Source organism: Dendronephthya gigantea, unplaced genomic scaffold (genome assembly GCF_004324835.1).
Source record: "Dendronephthya gigantea isolate DGI-Jeju-01 unplaced genomic scaffold, DenGig_1.0 000078F, whole genome shotgun sequence".
NCBI lineage: Eukaryota > Metazoa > Cnidaria > Anthozoa > Malacalcyonacea > Nephtheidae > Dendronephthya > Dendronephthya gigantea.
In genome coordinates, this window is record NW_021163088.1 from 848425 (window position 1) to 863642 (window position 15218).

Here is a 15218-nt window from a genome sequence, read left to right on the forward strand (position 1 = left end):
CAAAATTATTTTTACGAGGATTTTTGAATAGCTCGCATATTAAATTTTTAGAGGTGGAGTGCTCACCCCAACCTCGCAGGCCAGGCTTTTCCGTTGAGCGTAAGTAGAGAAACCTGGCTTGCGAGGTTGTGCCCACCCCGAAGCCCAAGTCAAGCCTCATACATAACCCCACTAAAATCCATATTCATATAATATTCACAGCAGCCTGCAGCTATATCACATAGCTACACGCATATTGTGATACTCTTAAAATATATTATAAATCATTATCCTCCCCATAGCTATTTTATTGATGGTCCGCTTCATCTCTTTACACGGGTTAAACCGGTCTATTTGACCCGTCTATAACGGGGATTCAAGCAGTGGCGTAGGAAGGGGGGGGGCACTGGGGGCACGTGCCCCCCCAAGATTTTTCAAGGGACCAAAAGTGCCCTTTTTGTGAAAAAAATGCCTTTTTGGGAAACGAAAAGAAAGAAAAAAGTATCTACTATTTCCCAATAATCCTTAAATTGAGAGGGATTTGTGGCCATTTCAGAGGCCTATATCTCAAAATTTTCTCGGGGAAGCATGCCCCCGGACCCCCCTAGCAGTACGGAGCCCAAGAAATACGAAAAATGTTCTGCTGTCGGCGGTCCCTGAATCAAGCCGTCCATATATATATATTTTTATTAACCATTTTAACCGTCATTTTTATTAACCAAAAGTGCCCTTAGAAGCTGGTGCCCCTCCAACCTCTGGATGCTTCCTACGCCCTTGGATTCAAGTGTGTCCAAAATCCAATCAAGGGCGGATCAAAGACGGACTTACTTCAAAAGATTTACAAATACTCATCAACAAAATATGCCCTGCACACGGCAAAAATGAATCGCCTGCATTTTTACATCCACAGTCGACAGTTGTGGTGCATACTTTAAGTTTAAGCCTGAAATGACCATTTCTCAGCAGTCAGATGCCGTATATGAAGAGCTGTCAAAAGATTGCAGAATCAGAATGCGTATTCAGAAGAAAATTAAACTTTTTAAAGTTATTCAAACGTTTTTCTTTGACAGCAATAACGAAATGCACAATTGTGAACCAGTGATTAGATTTTCGGATTAAAACTTCATAAACACCAATTTTTGCGGTGTGGTGTGGTGGTGGTTTTACCATAGGTTTTAATATCGAAATAAATATAGATAAATATCGAAATTGAATTTGGCACTTCGAATGTGGAAACATACTCAATATTTCCCACAAGTCATTTCTTCTCTCATTATCTCAATCTCGTGGTGGAAAGACTTTGAACGTTTTTGTTTGCGATTTTACCGCAAAATGACAGCGTTTTTGCCGTCCAATCTTTTAGCGTTATTCGCTGCAAGAGAACCTATACCATATTTGCCACCGCTTGATAAACTTGGCCATCAGAAGAAACCATGGCCGTACATCGGAGTGTCCAACCATCTTGGGATGTTTGAGGTACATTGTGTTCATTGCCAGTTTCTGGACAGCTGGAATTTCATTTATTATTTCTCAAATAATGACCAATTATCAATTGTTGTCTGTTTTGAGAACTACTTTGCTTCAATGAGTCGGGTATTCGGACTCAAAGACTTGTTCTATGACTTCTATCAAAAGTAAAGCTTTTGAGTTGATTGAGTTCAGGCCATAAGGGCACATTGCATAAATTATTCTAAAAATAATTAAGTTAGCTCTTTCAGTAAACATGTAGAGTAACTGCAGATATGAATAAACCTCTATCAGGTTGATTAAGGCCATATTTTTAGCAAAAATTGGATTTCTAATATAGAAGAAAAAGTAGGTTTCTACTTCTATGAAAGAGATTATAGCCATACCCTTGCCTAGCAAAACGTCTATGTTGTGTAGTATTAAAAGGATCGCAGAGAGCAAGGGTAGCAAACCCAGTTTGCAATCCTTCAAAGGAAGTGCGTAATAGAAATTGTACAAATGAGCTAACAGAAATGCAATATTCTTTCCAAAAGATTTTATTATCTGTTGAAAGTAAAATTACTATTTGGGAAATATATTTTGAATCTGACTTCTATATTTCCATGTCATCTTAAAAAAGTTGTAAAAAAATTTCTATTAAAATTTTAGAATATTTTGACTTTTGATGTGTGTAGTTAGGTTTCTGCTTTTGGTATCTTCACCATAATTAATCAAATCATTTTCATTTTTAACCTTAGGATCCAAGTGAAACACCAGCTCCAACCAGAGCAGAAAATAGAATAGAAAAATCTGAACGAAAAGTAAGTGCATCATATGAATAAGATGTCTGTTGTCAATTTAATATATAAAAAAACTTTTTTGATTTAGATTTCTGATTGTTTATTTGCCAATGACCAGACATATCAACTGTTAACTTAGCTGATCACCTTATTTTACTATCATTTTGCAAAAATTGATGTTCATAAATCATAATATTGTTATCCCAATGTTCACTTTGATCCCCTGTACATTTTGACAAAAATTTTAGAGCCGAAAATTTGTATTTTGTATAAAATGAAAGAATTCATTCTGTGTTTTCGAAACCAAATAGAAAAAAGAGAGAAATGAAAAGAACAAGCTTCAACTGGAACAAGCTTTGGAAGATTGTAAGTATTACATCTTACATAGACATAATTTCCTTCATTACAATCAATTTTGAGTTTTGATTGGCAAATGATGATTGTGACCTCTCCCTTGTATGTAATAATCTGTTAGTGGCTTAGGATATATCTAGCATATTTGAAATAGATATTTAAATAAACTTTTAAAATTAATAAAGGCAATATGGTAGAAGGCAGAGCATATGTACAGTACCATAATATGTAGTGCATCTTAGTCAACATATATGGCAGCATAAAGTGTGGACATTGAATAAAACTCTATTTTGCTATTATGAAGTTCCTCCAATCAAAGATTTTGTCAATAACAGCATGTAAACTTAATCACCACAGGGATGAAACAGAGCAATTTTGGGGGGGGGGAAGGGGTGCTTTGTGATTGCTGTGTGTGCTGGAAATTTGGAAAATATGCAGGCCCCTAAACATACACTGACAATAACCAATGGAGCATGTTTTATTTTTTTAGGGGATCCACATACAGATCCTAATGCTGTAACCGATGCCTTTAAAACCTTGTTTATTGGTCGATTAGTAAGTACACTCATGTGCTGTATCTATAAGATACTACTGTATCTATAAGAACGAAATTTAGACTATGTGCACATCATGGTAACGTTTTCAAACATGGTCAATTTACATTATATAATAACGTAAAGAATTCAAGCAATTTCATTGGTCGAGAGCCATGATCTATAAGAGGACAGACGCACGGAATGACGTCACAGCAATTTTCTTGTTTTTAAATTGCAAACAAATAATTCAATTAATTTTGGATTTTTTTCAGTTTTATTATATAAAACAAATCGATTACAATGAACCGTTGTTTGTTCAGTTATAGATACACGGTATGACGCCATATGTCATAAGAACAAAAGAGTGACCACTCGCCCCGGCGGCTCGTGGCCACTTTTTTTGTTCTTATCACATATGACGTCATACCGTGTATCTATAACTGAACAGACAACGGTTCATTGTAATCTATTTGTTAAATAGAAGTTCAAGCTAATTTACATATTGAGCATGTATTTTTCCTTGGGTTGTGTGGACAGAGCATCAAAACAATAAAATAAACAAAAACTATTCTGAAAACGCTAGAAAATGGCCCTCATGTGCACATAGCCTTAATGAAGAAATATAAAACGTACGTAATGGTTATTTTGTAAATCATTGTGCTCTATGTCCTAATTCCTGTTTATTTTTCCCTTGTTATGTTTGAAAATAATAGTATTCTGTGGTACTACTGTATCTTTCATGAAACAATGTTGCTAAATGTGAGAACTATTCTTTCAGAACTACGATACATCTGAAAGCAAGTTACGAAGAGAGATGGAAATCTATGGCCCTGTGAAATCTGTAAGATATATCCACCATTATTTTGTATTTGCTACGATGCCGAGCAACCTGGCTATGTTCTGCTGTCTAGGCCTGTGAAGTCTCTGAATTAGCGTTTCTTACGATGACGTTTTGGGGTACTTTCAATTCTCTCAAATATGTAGGTTTAAAAAATTATAACAAGATGAACAGCAATGTTTTTACAATCAGCAGACCATTTGAAGAATAAATTCAGCCCAAAAATAAAGATAGTCGCCGTTACGAGGTCTTACGCTCTTGATTTTAAAATGTCCTACCCCAAAAATGGCGGTATATTCGTCATCGTGAGAAAGGCTGATTGAGCTCTGCATTCAGCAATTGTTAGGGCATTAGAAAATTGCTCACATCTCTGCAACTGTATGGATAACTGCCGTCCATCTCTGGCAACTGTATTAACTACAACAATTTTCCAAGTGGCAATTTTTTTTTTGCAATCCTGTATATAAAATTTTGGCCTCCCCTAGGCTGGGGCGGTTCTCGGAAAAAACCAAAACCGAAAACCGTTAAGAAAAAACCGGAAAACCGTTTTTTTTTTATCTGAATTGAGACGATTTTAATTTTGACGAATTAGAACGTCGTATAACTATAACACAGAAAGGTTCCAAGATCAAAATTTATAATTCATTTACTGGTATAAAGATTTCGTAGACTAATAGATATTTACAACGTTTTTTTTATAAATTTTCTGCGAGGAAAGTGAGCATATCAACCTTTCCTGGTTTCAATAGTGCTCGTGATGGAACGCTGATCAATCCCGCCTTGCTGAAAAGTCGTTCAGATGGAGAGCTAGGCCCTCCCCTGTTACTTCCATTGTTTCATTTCATATGTAATTATTCTTAGATCCAAATGGTGACCAATACATCGACAGGAAAACCACGTGGTTACGCATTTGTTGAATTTGAACACGAACGAGATATGCACTGTAAGTACATATACGTTAAAGGTATAATGTATCTAACGTTAGCTACATAGATTTCATAAAATGACCAATATAAACTGTTGACGGTGGCATATTACTAGGCCTATAAGATCGGCACGTTTGTTTTAGTTAAAATTTTTGCCTTCTGGAACTCATTTTGTCTCCAATAATACGGATTTCCAAATGAATTCCTACATCTAAGAAAATGCTTGGTGTGTTGTAGTTCGGATGTGATCAATATCATCTTCGGATGTGATGAATCTCATCTTCGGATGTGATCGATCTCATCTTCGGATGTGATCGATCTCATCTTCGGATGTGATCGATGTCATCTTCGGATTTGATCAATCTCATCTTCGTTAAAGTGTATAGTGACTCTTTTCGAGAGCTCGATCTGTCGAGATCCTGACAGCCGAAACTATTTCTGATCAACTTCTGTATCAATAGCTACACTATTCAATTATGCGTCACTTTGTACTGTATACACGAATGTATCTTAATGTACTAAGCGCATTTTAAAGGTATATGTACTCGCAAATGGCCATTTTGATGGTAAGTCTTCGTGTTGCGTTCTCGGTGTTTTGGTAAGTTTTGTGTTCCGTATTTGGTAAGGTCTGCATCCGGTTTCCCTTCGAACAGTCTTATCAGGTTATCTTATAGGCGCCTTACATGGCAACCATTTCGTGTGAATAATACTGCTGTTATTAAATCCTTGCAGTGCAAATACTAAGAATGTTGAGCCAATACTCAATGGCAACAGATGTTCACGCCATGGCCAACTTGATCTTTAAAAATCTTTCATTTTAACTGGTGGGTATTTTGGTGGGTATAGGTTCGTATGACGTTTGCCTACAAACACCATTTGAATAATTTCGGATTTTCTTTCATTCAAAATTTTTCACTTAAAAAATTGCGTTTATTTTATGAAAATCGCAAAAAAATTGTGGGCCTTAGTGTTAGTTTTTTACAAAACAAGAGCGTTTCGATAAAATTTAACAAATCCTTTTCGAACTTGAAAAAAACACAGGCTAAAAATATTTGGAGTCAAGCATGCATGCAATGAATTATAAATAAGCTTTTGAACAGATTGTTCTAACAAGAAGTAGCAAAAACGGTTTTTTCAGCGGTTTGAAAGAAAACGGTGGTCACAGAAAAATAATACCAGTTAAAAAGAATTAAAACTTTTGAAAACAATATTTAAAAAAATTACCGTTAGTTTTATATATTCTGCTTCATCAAACATTATACGTAATTTTTGCGCGACCGTTGTACCTTCGTCCTGTACTTTTGCGTATTGAACCTAAAACATCATTTTCTATCAACAATTCTGTATTCTTTATTCCTGAAAACGAGACCTGCATAATGAGATAATAGAGAAGGCAGTCAATTCATGAGGCTGCTGCACCTTGTCTAATTGGTGGCTTAGGTAAATGATTTATTTTGCACTAATCGTAGCCTCTGGCTTACCCGGTTGCTTTTCGTGAACCCGCATCCAAAAAATATATTTTGGGAGTGTGCTGCTTATAATCTACTTAATCTAACTTGGTCATGCAGAGACAATTATTAATTGTGCGTTATCAAATGCTAAAAATTATATTACAGTAAGTTAGAAAGTTGGCCACCGCGCAGCCAAGAATGAAAACTATAAATTATTTCAATTGCGACTAAAAAAACTCTGTGTAAGATAAACATATGCATTTCTTGGCGAATTCCTGATTTGATCTAATTTGAAACGAAGCAATGGTTAACTTGGAGGTTTATTTCCTGGTAATCTTTGTAATTGGTTCGTTTGTAAGTATAACTGACAGTTCGTAAGTATTCGCGGTAAAACATACGTGCCTTATAAGATCTGCATGTGAGTTCCAGACCTGAAAATCTGTTTTCTTTACGAGATTATGGTAAATAGAATGAAATTCTATTTGTGAGTTGGTCTTCGTTGATTTAATGATTTTCCGTCTGGTAATTGATCCTTTGATATACTGAAGAATTCCCAGAAACCTAAGCTGCAATCCTAATCAGTAATGACATACGTGACTTTTCGTAAGTCCTATGTATATAAGTCCTCCCTCTTTAACCGCAAATTTATATCCATTTTTGCATCGAGTAGTTATATATAATCGAGTAGTTAGATATATTCTTCACATTCCAAGCTGTAACAATGGCATGTTCAACTTTCTTTGCTGAAGAACTTTCGTCATCATCAACTGCAACTACGGGGAATGTTTTGAATAGTCTCGTCAAACGTAAATGCTTGAAGGGACGCTTAATCTCGTACGATTCTAGCGTTTCTTTGAACGTTGTCCTTAAAACGGTTTTTGCGACTTGTCAGAGACTTGCAGCATTCCCATGTACGAGAAATGCAGTAAAAGCTTCTTCAATATTCGTCTAAAGTGTTTAAACATGGTTGAAGACCGAGTATCAGCTTGGTAAAGCTTTACTCTTTATATTATAATCTCTACATTTTGTGTGAATGTATTTCTGGTCCCCTCTGGTGCCAGCCCGTGAGATTGGGCCAACATCTTCTACTGTCTCCGTATTCGATTTACGGTTTAGCGTTTTTAACGACTGACATGAATGTAAGTAGCTATTACCACGATAAATGTCTCAACCAGTGGGCATGCATGTGTTTATATCTTTCAAAGAAAACGAAATTGGAGAAAACTCGCCGTCCGTCTTAATAAATGGCAATTCTTTAAGGCGGGGTCAACAAGATCCAGAGTAAAAATTCCCATGATGATAGACCCCGCGATCCTTCATACGGAGAAACGTTTACGTATCAGCCCGCTGTGAACATCAGCAGTTTGGTATTCTCTCAGTGGGTTATTTAGGCCTTGCTACATAAGTTCAATGATTTTCACAATTGCTCAAGCTGGGCATTAGCAATCAAGATATGACCTGGAAGCTCAGCTAAAATTTGATAATTCGACTTGACCGGCGTCAACGTCTCTATTGACAACGTTCGGGCATGCATGTCCGCTGCATGGTCGTGTTTAGGCAGTTTAGGTGGAAAGTTGCTTTAATTATTCGCGAAATACCCACAACTTGACGCTTAGCGTAAGGGGAAAATGTGGTAATAATGGTAGGTTTGAATGTGTGGCACGTACGTAGAACCAATTTCCCTAGCTTTAGGTTTAAAACTCTTACTATATATTAACTATGGCATTACATGATACACGGGACAGTTTAGAGTTGAACTGTGCCAGACTTGGCTGGATTTCTTGTAGTGTCACCCTATCCCCTGGCTAACAACCTCACCGGTATCAGTTGTATAAATGTACTGAATGTATAAATGTATTTCCTTTACTGACGTCCCTGGTTTACCGAACTAAACGCACTTGTTTCGTATTGTTACAGCTGCTTATAAACACGCTGATGGCAAGAAGATTGATGGTCGACGTATCGTGGTTGATGTCGAGAGAGGAAGAACTGTGAAGAATTGGAAACCGCGGCGTTTAGGTAGTCTTTTAGATTATTTTTCCAACTTTACCAGTGCTCTGGGAAAGTTTCTACAGTATTCAATGAGAAATCGTTATTTCAGTGTTTCTAGTAAGAGGTGGCTATAGTCTATTTCGCATCTGACCCTAGACAGGCCTGTTATGAGTTGAACGAAAACGTGCATGACTCGTGTCGTTTTCTAAATTCATTTCGAGTCATTTCGAATTCCAAGCATTCGCTACTCAAGCAAAAAGCCCATCCCCCCCTTTCCATTCAATAGTGAGCTTAAGCAAGTGACGTTTTTGACAACACGTACGTTAACCGGAAGTAAAGTTTTTGTTTTTCACCAATCACAACCCTTGACCCAGTCTTTTCACGTTGCTCATGCCGTTTGTGTTGTCAAAAACGTCGTTTGATTAAGCTCACTAGTGTTGTCGATGCGATGGGGATCACCTGACATGTGTTTTTCGCAACATTTGCTGGGTGGCGAGTCTGGCCTACCTTTATCAAAACTGATTGTACCTTAGTTTTTATGCAACCCGCCACAGGCCTCCAGAATTACATGCTGTAATTTTGTGTGTACGTCGCTCGGTTGTATTTTATTGATGTTATTTTGTCTGATGAGTTCCCACAAATATCATCAAATCGTTTATAATTTCAATTAAACAATTGTTAATCGTATGTATAATAGGTGGTGGTCTTGGTGGCACTCGTAATGGCCCAGCTGAGATGAACGTAAGACATTCAGGTCGTGTAGAGAACTTTGAAAGGTGAGTAGATAGTCTTTTCACTTGGTGCCCGGCAACTAGCTAGTGCCCGAGTTATCAAAGTGCTCAAACGGTCACAATGGTAGTGTGCTCCGCATTAGTGTAGAAGACATAAGATTGACGTTTATTGATTAACCGCAAATTTTAATTCGCTTTGAAAGTAAACCCTGTAGGTTTTTTCACAGTATTATATACTTCTTCACATTTCCTGCTTTAATCTTAATGAACAAACTATCCCAATTTCGGCCAGCTAACAACTGATTAAAGATTTCGAATTTTAAATTATTTGCGGTTTGCCATTAACGTCAATCTTGAAGTGCCTATTGCTAATTAAACAGCCTTTAATTATAACTTCTAAAAAAGACTTTTTCAAACGGATCCAACATCACCCAACAATTTTTGAATAAAGTTTTTTGCTGTTCAAACCCGATTAGTTTAAGCCTAGGATTTCAACGTAGATAAATGTTAAAATATAGAAAACCCCACAGTTCATCAAGACATTTTAGCGCTGTATCAAGTGTCAACATTTCTGCGTTTGTTCAAACGAACCTTAAGAACAGTAAAGTGAAGGTTCCTGTAGTACTCATCCGTACAGTGCACAAATTCTGGCCTGGATCAATTAAGAAAACTCTTTCAAACTATACGAGTCCTTCGGCTTGAATCGAGCATTAGCATTCTCATCCTAACCCTGTACCTGTTATTTTCACGAGTTCTTTTATTAGGCAATGAAAAATATATCTCAAATCTGATCCTAATGTTACTAAGCAAAAGCCCAAAGAATCATTCTCATGGAAACTTTTAGTTCGTAGTTTACTAATCTACGTGTTTCATTCCCTCGATAGGGATCGTGAACGTGAAGATCGTGGTGGTGGTGGTGGTGGTGGCGGCGGTGGGGGTGGTGGTGGTGGGTTGGTGATTTCCGTGATCGTCAGAGGCGTGAACGTGACCGCGACCGTGAGCGTGACCGTGGTGGTCGTGACAGGGAACGTGATCGGGACAGAGATAGAGATCGGGATCGGCGTAGAGATCGTGGAGAACGGGATCGTAGTGAACGTGATCGTGGTGATCGTGAACGAAGTGATCGTGATCGTGGTGATCGTGAACGAAGTGATCGTGAGCGTGGTGACCGCGATCGGGGAGATCGTGATCGTGGAGAACGTGGTGATAGAGACCGTGATCGAGACAGGTAATCTTTGCCAGGTCTTTTCTTTTTCTATGCTGCTTGTCTTTGTGGTTGGTTATATGGTTGGCTTAACTACCTTAGTTGGCTGGCTGGCTAGTTGGCTGGTCGTTAAATGGATGGGTGGGTTTTTTGTGGGTTAGATGGAATGATGGTTCTTTGTGTGGATGGGTGGTTTGGTCAGGCGGTAGGTAGACCGATTGGTTAGTTAGTCGGTCGTTAGGGTTGGTTGGCTTGGTTGCTTGCGTGTTTCTCATTAAGACTCTCAAGATTAACTTTTTTGTGATATCCAGTATGATTTGATCATATTTTTTTGGATAATTTATTAAAAGCAAATATTCGGCCGCAATTCGTATGGTACACGTCATACTAACCCGTTCACTGTTCTCAGGGATCGGGACAGGCGTCGTGATCGAGAAGGTGAACGTAATCGTGATGGTGAACGTGAAACACGCGAGGGCGAGCGTGAAGGGGAAATTCGTGAGCGTGAAGGAGTTCGTGAGCGTGAAGGAGTTCGTGATGGTGATATGCGAGAACATAATGATTTGAAACAGGAACGCGAGGAAGGGGAGCGCGAACGTGATAGCGATCGTGAGAAGTATCGTGATGGAGAACGTGAGCGTGGTGAAGATCGGGAAAGACAGCGTGAGGGGGAACGTGATCGTGATAGAGAGCGTGATCGTGATCGTGATAGAGAGCGTGATGCGGTTCGTGATCGAGATCGTGATGGCGAACGTGACCGTGAACGTGGTGGCGAACGCGATCGTGAGCGTGATGGCGAACGTGACCGTGATCGCGAGCGTGATAGAGAGGGTGATGGAGAGCGTGAACGTGACCGCGAAAGGGATGGTGAGCGTGAAAGAGATCGTTCTGATCGTGAACGTCGTGATCGTCACAAGCGTGATCGTGATGAAGACGATGAACGCAATGGTGAAAGAAAAGAAGACGCAATAAAGAAAATAAAAACAGAGGATGATGGATATTATGGTTATCAAGGAAACATGGAAGCAGGCGATAAGGAAAAACAAATGGTGAAACAAGAACCAGTAGATGACTATTATTAAACTAGATTCAAGCCATGAAATAGTGCAAGAATAGCAATTTCTTGTATTTGACTATTGACTTTACACTGACTTTGTTTTTACAAACGTGTTGTAATAACTGCTACTCTATCCAGGAAATTTTACAACTTCAACTTAATTTAAAGTTAAAAAATTACAACCTCTCTTTAATATTGCACGCCCAATGGCAACAGGAAAAGGCAAGACGGAAACAGCTATTATTGCTGTCTTAGCATTTAAAAATCCCGTCATTTAAGAAATACGTGTATAAAACTGTGCTTGATTCAACGAGGTTCACCGCCATGTTTAACATTGGTCATCTGGTTTAACCTCAATTACTCTTTTAACAAGATAAATCAACGCTTTTATACTGATAATATAAATGTAAATAGTTTTCTCCTCAGTTTAGCGCAATAAAAGAAGGATCAAAACAATTACGACTGGGAATAATATAGTTACAACATTTTGAAATAGGCCGCGCGAACTTGCTAAAAAGTTGCAGGAAAAATGAAGAGGATCAAAATTTTCATGATTAATTGCAAGTGTCTCAAACACATTATTACGAGAACGCTCAAGATGGCGTAGTTAAACGTGTGCATGCGAGTGTATCTGAAGTATTTTCACTTTTGATGGTTTGGAAATTTGGTAAATTTCATGCATCTATAGTCAGCTCTAACATTTGAAAATTGCTCTGGTTTTCTGAAGTAAGATTGAGTTCTATGATGAGGTGATTCAGGTAACGACATTGGGCAATGATCCATGATGGGCTTCATGAAAAATATGATGTTTTGAGGCCTTATTCCCAAGTGACGAAGAAAATAACAAAGAATTTATTCTCTAAAAATCACCAACAACAGCCAACACCGACTGTCGGTGACCAATGAGAATCAAGTTTTACTTCGAACAAATTTGCATAAACATGGACCGATTTCCAGACCATAAAGAAAGTGAAAGATTCTTCTTAAGAGTTAGAGAGACATGTATGTAAGCTGGGTATTATTAGTGCTTTAATAAAGTTTTGCTGCTTGTTTAGAATTTGTTTTGGCTGGGCACAGTTTTCTATTCATATTCCTTACGGCTGCTGGGCTGGGTGTCAATAATTATTATCGCATGTTACCGATGCATGATTACGAACGAAATCGCTATCAAAATCTTTTCTGCAACCTCGTACCCAGGTTTTTTTCTAGGGGATACCCCTGGGTATGAGGTTTTATTTTCTGTTGGATTAGAGTCAATAATGCCCACACAGACTCATGGGAAGTCGCCATGCACATGCGATAGGAAAGAGAGTTCAGTGTTTATATATCTAATTCATATGGATTAAATATTCCGGACTAAATTTGACAAGTTCAACAGCTAAAACTACAACTTACCAGCGCCCTCACTCTCCAAAAGTGCTAAAATTAAAAAAGTTTGATACAATATGTATTGAAAATTTCCCTAAAATCAATCGAAATTCGCATTTCCCCATCAATTTCATGCAAATTATGTTCGTCGTTCATATTTATATCAACAAGAGGATTCAAATGTTTACTTTGTGTGTCGAAACCTATAAGACAAACGATCCATTTATATTGCAAGAAGTAGTTTTATTTACCAACTGTATTCATGGAGTGAAGTGAGATACTGTTCATTGCTTTTATACCCGACGAAACGCGCTTATCCAGAAAGCGAACATGTGTTTGAAACTGAAAGGAGATTAAATCATATTTTTTAAAGGTAATTTGATAAATTGTTAGTGGAACTAAGGGGATCAAGGTATACATTACGATCATTTTTGGCAATATAGCGAACGTTGACATGTTTGAGAATACTTCAAGATATTTCCCTTGCGTTTCCATGATGGCAGTTTCGAGGGCTATACAAGACGATAATGAGCCTTGGATTCTTTTTTGTAATGGTTTGATTGTGGATGTTTGATGTGCGAATTGAAACTATGTTATGAGTCAACGTTAGGATATAGTAATTCTCATTATAGTAACAAATCAAGTAATTAGAATAACCTCTCTTGTTCTAAACGGTTCTAACGGATGTGCATGCGTAAATTGCAAAGTTCTTTAGAGGCATTCGGATATTTCAGTGAAGTGCAAAGCATTTTACAGCATTAAGAACACGAAAGAGTTAGACTTAGCCAATATTGAAAGGGATTTCTGAAGTACGTGTGGTTTTTAAGGTTAAAAGGTCGATCTTCACATTGAACTTAGTCAACTTGCATAAACGCTCCATGGCATGGCATTTTCTTTTAAATGGAAAATTAATTCACTGTAAGAATGCTCAGAAAGACGTTTCGTAAAAACATTGGCGGCCGCAAAGCGGTAAGAAAGCCTCTAACGAGTGAAAGTATTCACGAATTATTATGCAAGTATTTGGCTTATGGCCTTATAGAACGCTGTGTGTTTATATGCGATCTTCGCTTTATTTACATATGATTAATTATAATAAACAGTCGTGGAAACTTTAGCTGTTAACATAAAGCGAACTCTATCTTTTAGTAGCTGATGATAGCGAGATTGAAACGAACCTATAAAAGAAGCTACCAACTGACAAGTTCACGGTTGATTCAAGGTTTGCAACATCATTTTATGCAACTTTAAGGTAAGTGTCCAAGAAATGACAAGCAAATATCTGTTGCAGTTTAGGTTTCGTATGTCGCAGATTGCACACAAAGGAGGTATTGCAAGAAATTACGCCCTGTATTGATAAATATTTCGTGGTGCAAAGTTCCTTGCCTGTATATGACACGAGTTTTAAAAATTTTAAATTCACTTCAGTAACTTTTTGTAAAATTTTAGTAACTTGCTCTCTCTCGAGTTATATTAAAACCTGTCTCATATCCAAATATCACTATATTTCTGCATTGGTGTAACATCACATCGAAAAATTAACTTGATAAAATGCTTCAAAGCTAGGTTAGCGCTAACCGGGTTTAAATCCAATCCGCTGTTTTAGTTTACGTGCTTCTGCACCGTCGCTTGTTTTAAAACTTTGCAAAATATGATTTCTATTGAACCAGAAAATACTCATGGAAAAAATATTCAACTCTTATTGACAAGCGATGAAAAAAAAATGATGTAAAAAATTGCGTTAACTCTAGGTTAAGTAAACCGGCTTTTGAACAACCGTTAGTTAACTCTCAACTATAATTAGTGGCAAAATTGGCGGATCAGGATCGTGTATATTTTCGGATTCTTTTTGGAATTGCGAATTGTTGTGAAGAGACGGTCGTATATAAATGAAAACAAACTGCGACCAAAACATTTAATTATAATGTCGTTGAAAAATATGCATATATTTTCGTGCTTTCAGTGGCCCTACATCCCAAAGACGAACCTTTCCGTAATATTTTGCGAGGAGTTATCCTGAGATTTGGAGGCATGGGCGACCAGAGCTAGCTAATGAGTTTTAGCAAAATGTAGTCGAATATTACTGTAAATGCTAATTGGCTATGCTACTAGCCATCAATTTACTTATAGATAGCGAGTATTAGGTTAACGTTCATTAGTGCTTACTCAGAGAAAATTAGACTACCCGCTCCTGCTCTTTACTTTACCAGAGCGGTTTCCAGAATTTGCTTTATTTACAATTATCAGCAGTTTCCAGAATTTTGCTTCATCTGCAATTATCCTATAAAAGTCTCGAGCTTATGATCAATTTGTGAAGCACAGTCTGTAGTTTGTTAGGGTTTATTATCTTCATCATTCAAGAGAGCGAGTACCATAAGCTTGTTATCGTTCAATTAGGTCCGTTGTCACTAGTCTTTTTTATGTTCCAAGCTCCTGCACTATATGGCTTTGGTTATACGTCGCATTGTGGTTGCGTCGAATGCAATTCAAGCAATAGATAATGCATATGAAATCATAATGAAGATTAATGAAGTTTATT

The 15218-nt window shown here is 37.5% G+C and overlaps 1 protein-coding gene across 1 annotated transcript; it reads left to right on the plus strand.

The window, feature by feature from the left end:
• Positions 1 to 1242: 1242 nt before the first annotated feature.
• On the plus strand, positions 1243 to 11686 carry LOC114532124 (U1 small nuclear ribonucleoprotein 70 kDa-like). Its single transcript, XM_028553701.1, is given in 10 exon segments — positions 1243 to 1455; positions 2184 to 2246; positions 2537 to 2591; positions 3070 to 3134; positions 3894 to 3956; positions 4815 to 4896; positions 8248 to 8349; positions 9020 to 9102; positions 10055 to 10281; positions 10667 to 11686. Coding segments are annotated over 10 exon segments (1557 nt in total). The 5' UTR covers positions 1243 to 1311; the 3' UTR covers positions 11340 to 11686.
• Positions 11687 to 15218: the final 3532 nt, after the last annotated feature.